The sequence below is a fragment of the Scylla paramamosain genome, chromosome 6 (assembly GCF_035594125.1).
Source record: "Scylla paramamosain isolate STU-SP2022 chromosome 6, ASM3559412v1, whole genome shotgun sequence".
Lineage (NCBI taxonomy): Eukaryota > Metazoa > Arthropoda > Malacostraca > Decapoda > Portunidae > Scylla > Scylla paramamosain.
Window position 1 is genome coordinate 23,031,957 of NC_087156.1, and position 10,040 is coordinate 23,041,996.

General features: G+C 37.2%; 1 protein-coding gene across 2 annotated transcripts in view; it reads left to right on the forward strand.

Moving 5' to 3' along the window:
- Positions 1-3,041: 3,041 nt before the first annotated feature.
- Positions 3,042-10,040, forward strand: part of LOC135101434 (sodium/mannose cotransporter SLC5A10-like) — a 23,793-nt gene continuing 16,794 nt past the window's right edge. Inside the window, exons 1-4 of one of the 2 annotated variants that reach the window (XM_064005379.1) lie at positions 3,047-3,245; positions 4,191-4,262; positions 4,900-5,004; positions 8,023-8,082. In XM_064005379.1, coding sequence (XP_063861449.1) covers positions 3,162-3,245; positions 4,191-4,262; positions 4,900-5,004; positions 8,023-8,082 — 321 coding nt within the window. In that variant the 5' untranslated portion in view covers positions 3,047-3,161. Of the gene's footprint in view, positions 3,246-4,190; positions 4,263-4,899; positions 5,005-8,022; positions 8,083-10,040 lie in introns of both variants that reach the window. The other variant, XM_064005380.1, reaches the window with a different exon arrangement.

Below are 10,040 nucleotides of genomic sequence, written 5' to 3' on the forward strand. Positions count from 1 at the left end.
CGTTTACGGTTCTAACTCAGTGAGTATATTTATAAACGACTCAGTAAAAGCAGGATTGCGCTATTTATTTATTTATTTTTTATTCGAAATGTTGTGCCAGCTTAGTCTACATTCCAAGGACTACAATATGCAACTAATCATTATATGTGTTAATATAATAAAAATGGGAATGTAGTAGTGCCAACAACACTGTTCCGGGCTGAAAGAAGAACATGGGAACAGAATAGAAGAGAATATTGAATGTAATAGACATGAAGTGCTAGAGATACATGTGCGGAATAATATGTATAGATAAAGTGAGGGATGAGAACTTGCAAAGGAAAATTGGTGTTAGAGTTGGCTGATGGAGCAGTACATGGATAGTAAAGGTGGCTTGGGTATGCAAAGAGTGAAAAAGAGCGACTAGATAAATAACAGGATTGGATGTGAAAAGTATAAGGCTATGAATGAAGACATCGAACGAGATGTGTGAACGGTGTGAGAAGCACGTTAAATACCAGGTGAATGCACACGGGGAGTAAAAGAAGAATAATTGCTCAAGTTAGGGCAGAATGCAGATTGATTGATGGATGCATGCTAGGCTGAACGAAGAGTATAAATTAATGGGTACATAAATGATAAATCTGACGTAATCTCTAGAGCCTCCGTTTCATATGTATTTTTCCCTCAAGTTCGTACGTCTTCTGTAGTAAAATATTTTAGTGGTGGTGTACAGTGGGGGAGCCTCGTGAATTATAGTTATAGTAATTTTTACGTTAGGCTCATTGAAACATTAAAGTAATTCCATTGGTTTCTTCAGGAACAAAAGCTTGACAAGGACTTTAAATGGGGTATGAAACATTTTCACCTGAGAATGCCATTCTTAATCAGTTTTCAAAGCTATGCCTTCTGCTCCCGTGATAGCCCGAAGACTGTCACCTGAATCGGAAAACCGATTTTCGTTTTTATTTCAATAACAGTTTCTTCTTTTACTGTTCATTGCTTGCCGATTTTTATTTATCTATTTATTTATTTATTTATTTAATTTAAAGTGTTCGTAAGATTTCAAATGCGGATTAATACATTTTCAGTCATAAAATTACTGAGAAGTGTACAAATATATTTCGACAGAAACCACGATCAGATGTGCTATGTGTTTCTAAATGTCTTTGTATTATTCCACGGTGCCACGTGGAGCATTGATGGTGGTGGTGTCGGTGTATTTATTTACTTAATCATTTGTTGCAAAATTATTTTGATAATGAACATCACTGGAAAAAAAAAAAAGAATCGCCTCACTATTAATATGTGGTCCACATCTGGTCTGTTCTATTGATAAGTGTACCAAGTTGCGCCACGCGCCACTACCCTCTTCATTTATGTTCGAGACGTTTACGGTTTTAACTTAGTGAATATATCTATAAACGGCCCAGTAAAAGCAGAATTGTACTATTTAGATTTTTTTTTTTTTCTAAATGTGCCAGCGTAGTCTACATTCCAAGGACTACAATATGCACCTGGTCAATATGTGTTAATACAGACATCCTTAAAGTGTCCATCAGTTCTAAAATGTACTTAGTTTTATGAAGTTACAACTACGACGCCAGAATTGAAGGTAAGCTTATCATGTTCCATTATTTTTATTTTTCAGCCATTAGAATTATAACATTTTGTTTAATTAACACGAATTATTCGTTCCACTTAAATGATCTTCCCTCATCTCCTATATATATATATATATATATATATATATATATATATATATATATATATATATATATATATATATATATATATATATATATATATATATATATATATATATATATATATATATTTTTTTTTTCTTTTTTTTTTTTTTTTTTTTTTTTTTTTTTTTGGCGAACGTCGTCCTTTGTTGAGTTTCTGAAAAGTCTGTAAATAACATTCTCGTCTTCATTAAGATGACTTAATTCAAGGGTCATGAAGCAGAAGAAAGCAGAAGCGGTGGCAGAAGACGGGATTTGAGATGTTTAAAGACGAGGGGGATTTCGTTGCGGGCAAGATAACGAAACTGACATACACTATCTTGAATAATAAAAAAGTGACATAAGTAAAATGTATGACAACGTCGAAGGAGCAGAATGTTTACTGACAATTATAATAAACATTACATTTATCATCATACGAGACTAGATAGAAATACCTAAACTCAAAGTGACAATGGAAGGAGCAGGAAGCATAAATAAAATCAGAAATAGTAGAGCAGCATCAAAGTTTCGTGAAGGAAAAAGAAATGCTGCTTTTGAACAACAAATGTCGCCAGAATAGGCATCTGAAGTAAAAAAAAAAAAATATTAATCGGTCTTGACATAAAGAATTGTTGCTTTTACAGGAAAGAAAATAAAGAATAAAAAGCGAAAGCGTGCGAGAGAAAACTGGTGCGACTTTGAGAGAACCACATGTTTTGCCAGCAGTTTGATGTCTGACGGGATAAGGGGAGGCGGCAATCCTGTTCTGGACCACAAAGATTTGGTTTTTATTCTTTAAATGCACCATAAAGGTCAAGGCGCAAGTCCTGTACGAGTTGTTTGATTGATATCTTTTTCAATTGGATCAGAGAGAGAGAGAGAGAGAGAGAGAGAGAGAGAGAGAGAGAGAGAGAGAGAGAGAGAGAGAGAGATTGTGCTGTCGGAGATGCTGATCTCTGTTTTAGTGCACCTGTACAGGTCATTGGCAACAGGAGCTTGTTGCGTTGCCACTTTCGTATACTACAAAGAACACACACACACACACACACACACACACACACTAGCAGTATATTTTGAGGCTAACGAGAATTCTCAACCGTAAATAGAAAACTCATTTCATATAAACTATTGCTATGATTTCCTTATATTTTCCTTAGTTATTTCGCTTTGTTTTATCATAGCAAAATGGAAGTCTTGCTTCACCCAGTGATCCTGGTCATCTGAATGTATAAGCCAGAAATATCTAGTAGCAACTAATCAGGAATCAACAAGTTTTCATTTTCGTACGTCTTGACCAATCTGGCAACTGTACAGCCGTTGTGAGTTAACGGAGACAGCTTAGGGAACGGACTCGATGGAAGCCTCAGTTAGCTGTTGGTCAGACGAGTACGAGGGTGCAATCATTCGTAGAAGCTGTGCAGGAGCGAGACTGTTGTACTTCTCTCAGGCGCCATGACTCACTCTGAAACTCTCCTTGTATGGGATTACGTGGCCATCATTGGGTACTTCAGCTTGAATCTACTGGTGGGAGGCTATGTACGTGACCCAAGATAATGTGTTTCTTTATTAGGATAAGGACGTCATTACGACACTTCAGGTATTGGAGAAAATAATGTTTGAAATATTTCTCAATCTATTTATAAAGCAGTCTTGCCTGATTATAAATAAATATACAAACAACTGCAATATAGGTAAGTTAGAACAAGGCGCAGTCACACTACGAATACTCTGCGAGGATGCAAGCCAGTTATCAAGGTACACCAGTATACTATTACCTTTTGCCCTGAAGCAAAACCTCTACGGACAATTACATAGTATACGTATATCATCGTGCTTTGGTAATATGATATTACAACTGAACAACTAGACATGAACATGAAATTATGTAACAAATGTTTAGATATTTACTTTCCTTATGCACCATCGGACCAGAGTGAAAGGAATCCTAAATTTCCCATATCAAAATTCTCTCTCTCTCTCTCTCTCTCTCTCTCTCTCTCTCTCTCTCTCTCTCTCTCTCTTACATGAGTTATATATATATATATATATATATATATATATATATATATATATATATATATATATATATATATATATATATATATATATATATATATATATATATATATATATATATATATATATATATATATATATATATATATATATATATATATATATATATATATATATATATATATATATATATATAAACATTTATGTAAAAAATCATTAACGAATGCTATAATGATTCAGTTACACACACACACAGACTCATCAACAAATATTTTGCGTGAGCGTAAGAGTGTTCTTCATTCCATCAGACATTCATCATACTACTCGCGGGAGGTGCACATGCATTACGTATGGCAATACACAGGTCGCTAAGGGATAGGGAGACGACGGAACATACCAATTTGGTAACCTTCACAATGACAGGAAAAGTACCATGTCTTTTCTTTGCTCTTTGCTTCATTGCAGGCCTTGTGTCGACCCAACAGAGGGACCATTTCTGGCTACTTTTTGGCGGGACGCTTCATGGGCTGGTTTCCGGTGAGTGGTGGTGGTGGTCGTGGTAAGGAATCGGACTGCTATCCACACGTGTTGTGGGAACCAAGTGTGCAGACATATAGTATTATTTTATATATTAAACCTTTACAGTCTTTTAGATTTTGCAATAATTATACGCATAGCCATGCCACTGATATGTCTTGAAACCTTGCCTTTGTTCAACATCTTACGTAATTTTCTCTGTATGCAATCACCTTGGGGGGGAAAAGAAAGTATTGTAATCACAGAATTTCATCTTTACATGTTGCCGTTCCTGTCAGCAAATGTCTGAGATGAGTTCAACTTTAGAGATAGAGGTGATAGTGGTGCCATCTGTATGACATATGAGAGGGAAAGACAAACAAGATAAGTTGTTGGAGATATTTCTAGCTAAGTAACACAGAAGTCACGAGGTCTGATGATAAATGTAAAAAAATTATCCAGTATGATAATACTCTCTCTCTCTCTCTCTCTCTCTCTCTCTCTCTCTCTCTCTCTCTCTCTCTCTCTCTCTCTCTCTCTCTCTCTCTCTCTCTCTCTCTCTCTCTATATATATATATATATATATATATATTAATTAGCTAGGCAAGGAAAAAGAGTGGAGTGCAATCATTAATTTTGCATGATGTCATTCCTACAGATTGGCGCCTCACTCATGGCTACCAACATTGGTTCCGAGCATTTCATTGGCCTTTCGGGCTCCGGGGCGGCAAGCGGCATAGGCATCGGCGCCTTCAATTTCAACGTAAGTCTTAATCTACTAATATTACTATCACTCTACTCTTACTTATAAGAATACTACTACTGCTGCCATTACGACGATCAGGACAACAACAGCAACAACGATGACGATATCAACGACGACGAAAACGACAGCAACAACTATTGTTCTTCGACAAGTCAGAAACTTTTTCATCAATAGAAAATATCAAAACCTTTCCATATCTAACTCTGTGATTTCTGGCATCTTGCCAAAAATATTTCCAACAATCTTTTTTCTTCAACTTTTCCTCCTTTTCAATCAGATGGTGCTATTGCCATTTCATGTATCTCTAAAGCTGAACTCTTGATTCATGGCTTGTTCCTTCCTTTCCTCCATCCTCCAACTCTTCCATGCCTTCCATAAAGATTCTTCTTAATGATGTTTTCCCACGTTCTCGTTGACATAAATCCCAGTAAGGCTTATGAACATGAAAGGATCCTTCCTATTGTTCTATGTAATTGTGCTCACCCTTGCTTAGTCAAACTCTTCCATTTCTGTATATCGACATCTACCTTTCCTTTCTGTTGGAAATTTGGTTATATTGATCCTTTCCCTAAAAAAAGGGTGACCGCTCTAAGCTTTCACACTTTCGTCCCATTGGTTTGATTTCCTGCATTTCATAAGTTTTTTTATTATTATTATTTTTTTTTATGACATCCTCACCATCTGCATTATTTTTTATTACATCTTCATCATCTGCCTAAACATCTGTCATTTCATCTGATCGCAGTTATGGTACCATCATCGCCTCTCAATTGGTGATCCTTCCTTACCGAATCTTGATCATCCTCATTTAGGAATATTTGTGAAGCTTTCGCTGTTGCCTTAGACAACTTTTTCTTTATTAACTTCTGCAACATTCGCAGTTTTAGATCTAATTTTCAATCTGTAGAACATCACCTCTCCTCTACTAAACTCATCTTATTTCCCTCACTGAAACTCAGGTGTCTAAGGGAACTGACAGTAGCCCCTTTTCTGTTCCCTCCTACTTTCTCTATCCTCATTTTTAGTCCAAAGCTGGATGTTGCGTTTATGTGCCCAGCGACTTAACCTGGTCTCGTGTCCACGCTCTTGAATCTTCGAGCTTTCCACTACCTGGCTACGATTACAGAGTCACTCTCAAACTAAATTTATCTGTGTTGTATATCTCTCATCTAACTCCTCTGACTATAAGAAATTCTTTGACTACTTAACTTCCAAAGTGGAGCACATTCTGACTTTCTTCCCTTTTGCAGAGATCTCCATTCTTGGAGATACGCCCAACATTCTTGACCTTTTCCTAACCTCTAATCCTTCTGCTTATGCTGTTACCCTCTCTTTTCCGTTGGGCTCCTCCGATCACAATCTCATATCTGTATCTTGTCCTATCGCTCCAATCCCTCTGCAGGATCCCAAGAAGCGGAGGTGCCTCTGGTGTTTTGCCTCTGCTAATTGGGGGGACCTGAAGAGATATTTTGCTTATTTTCCTTGGAATTACTACTGTTTCCGTGTCAGAGACCCATCTCTGTGTGCTGATTTCATAACAGAGGTGATAGTTTCTGGCATGGAGGCGTACATTCCTCACTCTTTTTCTCGACCCAAACCTTCCAAACTTTGGTTTAACACAGCCTGTTCTCGTGCTATACATGATAGAAAGGTGACCCACAAAAGGTACCTGAGCCTTCCATCACCAGAATCTCATGCACTTATATTTCTACCCGGAAAGATGCCAAGTCTGTTCTCCAACTAGCCAAAAACATCTCCAATAACATTGCTTCTTCTTCTTCCAACCCTTCAGGAAGTAAACAGTTCACGCAGGGAAGCCACAGAACGTTTGACTTCTGATCTCTCTAAAATTTCTGATTGGGGCAGAGCGAACTTTGTATTGTTCAATGCCTCAGAAACTCAATTCCTTCATCCATCAACTTGAAACAACCTTCCTTACAACTATTCCTTCTTCTTCATTGACACTCAACTGTCCCCTCTCTTTTCCTGTCCTTTACTTATAATCTAAACAGGAAACTTCACATCTCATCTCTAGCTAAAACAGCTTCTATGAAATTAAGTGTTCTGAGTCGTCTCCGCCAGTTTTTCTTACTCCCCCAACTGGTAACTCTGCACAGGGGCCTTATCTGTCCATGTTTGGAGTATGCTTCACATGTATGGTGGGGTTCCGCTCATACCGCTCTTCTAAACACGGTGGAGTCAAAACTGACTGTCTTCAGCCTCTTTCTTATTGCCGTAATGTTACATCTCTCGCTATCTTCTACCGCTATTTTCATGCTAACTGCTCTTGTGATCTTGCTAACTGCATGCCTCCCCTCCTCCCACGGCCTCACTGCACAAGACTTTCTTCTTTCTCTCATCCCTATTATGTTCACCTTTCTAATGCAAGAGTTAACCAGTATTCTCAATCTTTCATCCCTTTCTCTGGTAAACTCTGGAACTCCCTGCCTGTTTCTGTGTTTTCACCTTCTTGTGACTTGAACTCTTTCAAGAGGAAGGTTTAAAGACATTTATCCTGCAATTTTTTGACTACCGCTTTCGACTCTGCTCCGGGACCGGCACCTCAGTGAGACTTTTTTTATTTTTTGTTTTTATTGTATTTTTGTTGCCTTTGGCCGGTGTCCCTTCTACATAAAAAAAAAAAAGCCTTTAACCTCTCTCTGATCGCCATATATATATATATATATATATATATATATATATATATATATATATATATATATATATATATATATATATATATATATATATATATATATATATATATATATATATATATATTGTTGTTGTTGTTGTTGTTGTTGTTGTTGTTGTTGTTGTTGTTGTTGTTGTTGTTGTTGTTGTTGTTACTACTACTACTACTACTACTACTACTACTACTACTATTACTAGTACTACTACTACTACTACTACTACTACTACTACTACTACTACTACTACTACTACTATTACTACTACTACTACTACTACTACTACTACTACTACTACTACTGATTTTGATATTCTCCCTCACAGCCCGTGTTCCTCCTGCCGCTCATGTGCTGGGTCTTTCTACCAGTCTACATCGCCAGCGGGGTGAGTCCTGGTCATCGTACCAGTCTTGTGTTCAGGGCGTTGCATGAAATGCCGAGGAATAAAGCTATACATATTGTCAAACAAACAGAGGAAAACCATACGAACTTATTTGATGATGCATCTCCTTATAAGAAAGTACAAACATAATGAACGTTTGTTGTGGCAAATGCTCTGAGATCTGATTACAAACGCCATGGCTTAAATATGTTACTTGTAATCGGGATAAAAATAAAAATTAATTCCATGTAGTGTGCGAGAATTAGCAGAAAAATAGACTTCTTCATTGAGGTAGAGTTAACTGATCGCAGCTTGGCAAATCTGCAGAGTGGATTCCCAAAAATTCTAAGAGGAAACAGCAAGAGGATCTAGTACCACCTTCGTATAGAATAAACTTAGAAAAGATCTGGCTGGCAGCTCTAAAAGTAATAATAATCGGCTGATTTATTTTTTTTTAAATCACAAGAAAGAAAATATTGTGGAGGCTGGCAGCGAATAATGAGACGTACGTCCATACATTTCCTATTAGAAAGAACTAAAGCACATGATTACGAAGGAGTATGGGAAACTGCAGGCAGTAATCTCAAAATGACAACAACAACAACAACAACAACAACAACAACAACACCAGCAGCAGCAGCAGCAACAACAACAACAACAACAACAACAACAACAACAACAATAATAATAATAACAATAATAATAATAATTATAATAATAATGATGATAATGATTAAAAGTGATCCAATTGACTTAGCAATGGGAACCTCTGTGTCTTTTCAATAATTTTTAAGACGTATCTTCAGATGATCTTCCTACATTTACAGGATTTGTCAAAAATCTACACTAGTTATTTCTAGTTACAAGAAATATAACAATTGCTTTATTTTTCTCAATACTATCTCCGAATTTACATTCCCTTTAATGTATCACTTCACACCCTTATATCTGATCGCCAGTATAGGTTCCGTCAAGGCCGCTCTACTGGTAATCTGGCTTTTCTTACCTTGGTCATCCTCTTTTAGGGATTTTGGTGAGACTTTCGCTGTTGCTTTAGAGAGAGAGTATAGCACAAAGCTTTAATTTCAAAACTACCCTCCTACGGCTTCTATCCTTTTCTCTGAAACTTCATCTCATGTTTCCTTTCTGACTGTTCTACAGCTGATGTGGTACACGGTCACTGTTCTTCTCCTAAGCCTATTAACAGTGGTGTTCCCCAGAGTTCTGTTCTGTCACCCACTCTCTTCCTATTATTCATCAACGATCTTCTAAACCAAACTTCTTGTCCTATCCAATGCTACACTGATGATACTACTTTTCTATGTCTTTTCATAGCCGTCCAACCCTTCAGGAAGCAAACAGCTTGGGCAAGGAAGCCACAGAACGCTTGACTTCTGATTTCTCTAAATTTCTGATTGGGGCAGAGCAAATTTATTATTGTTTAATGTCTCAAAAACTCAAGTCCTCCATCTATTATATCAACTCGACACAACCTTCCAGATAACTATCCCCTCTTCTTCAATGACATTTAATTGTTCCCCTCTTCTACACTGAACATTCTCGGTCTATCATTTGCATAATCTAAACTGGAAACTTCACATATCATCTTTAGCTAAAACAGCTTTTGTGAAGTTAGGTGTTCTGAGACGTCTCCGCCCGTTTTTCTCTCCCCTCCCCACAAAAAAACTGCTCTTCTAGGGGCCTTATCCGTCCATGTATGGGCTATGTTCCACATGTATGGGGGTAGCCTCCACTCATACAGCTCTTTTAGACAGAGTGGGATCAAAAGCTATTTGTCTTATCAACTCTCTTCTGACTGTCTTCAACCTCTCTCTCATCGCCGCAATGTTGCATCTATTGCTATCTTCTACCGCTATTTTCATCATAACTGCTTTTCTGATCTTGCTAACTGCATGCTTCCCCATCCTTCCGCGGCCTCGTTACACAAGACTTTCTTCTTT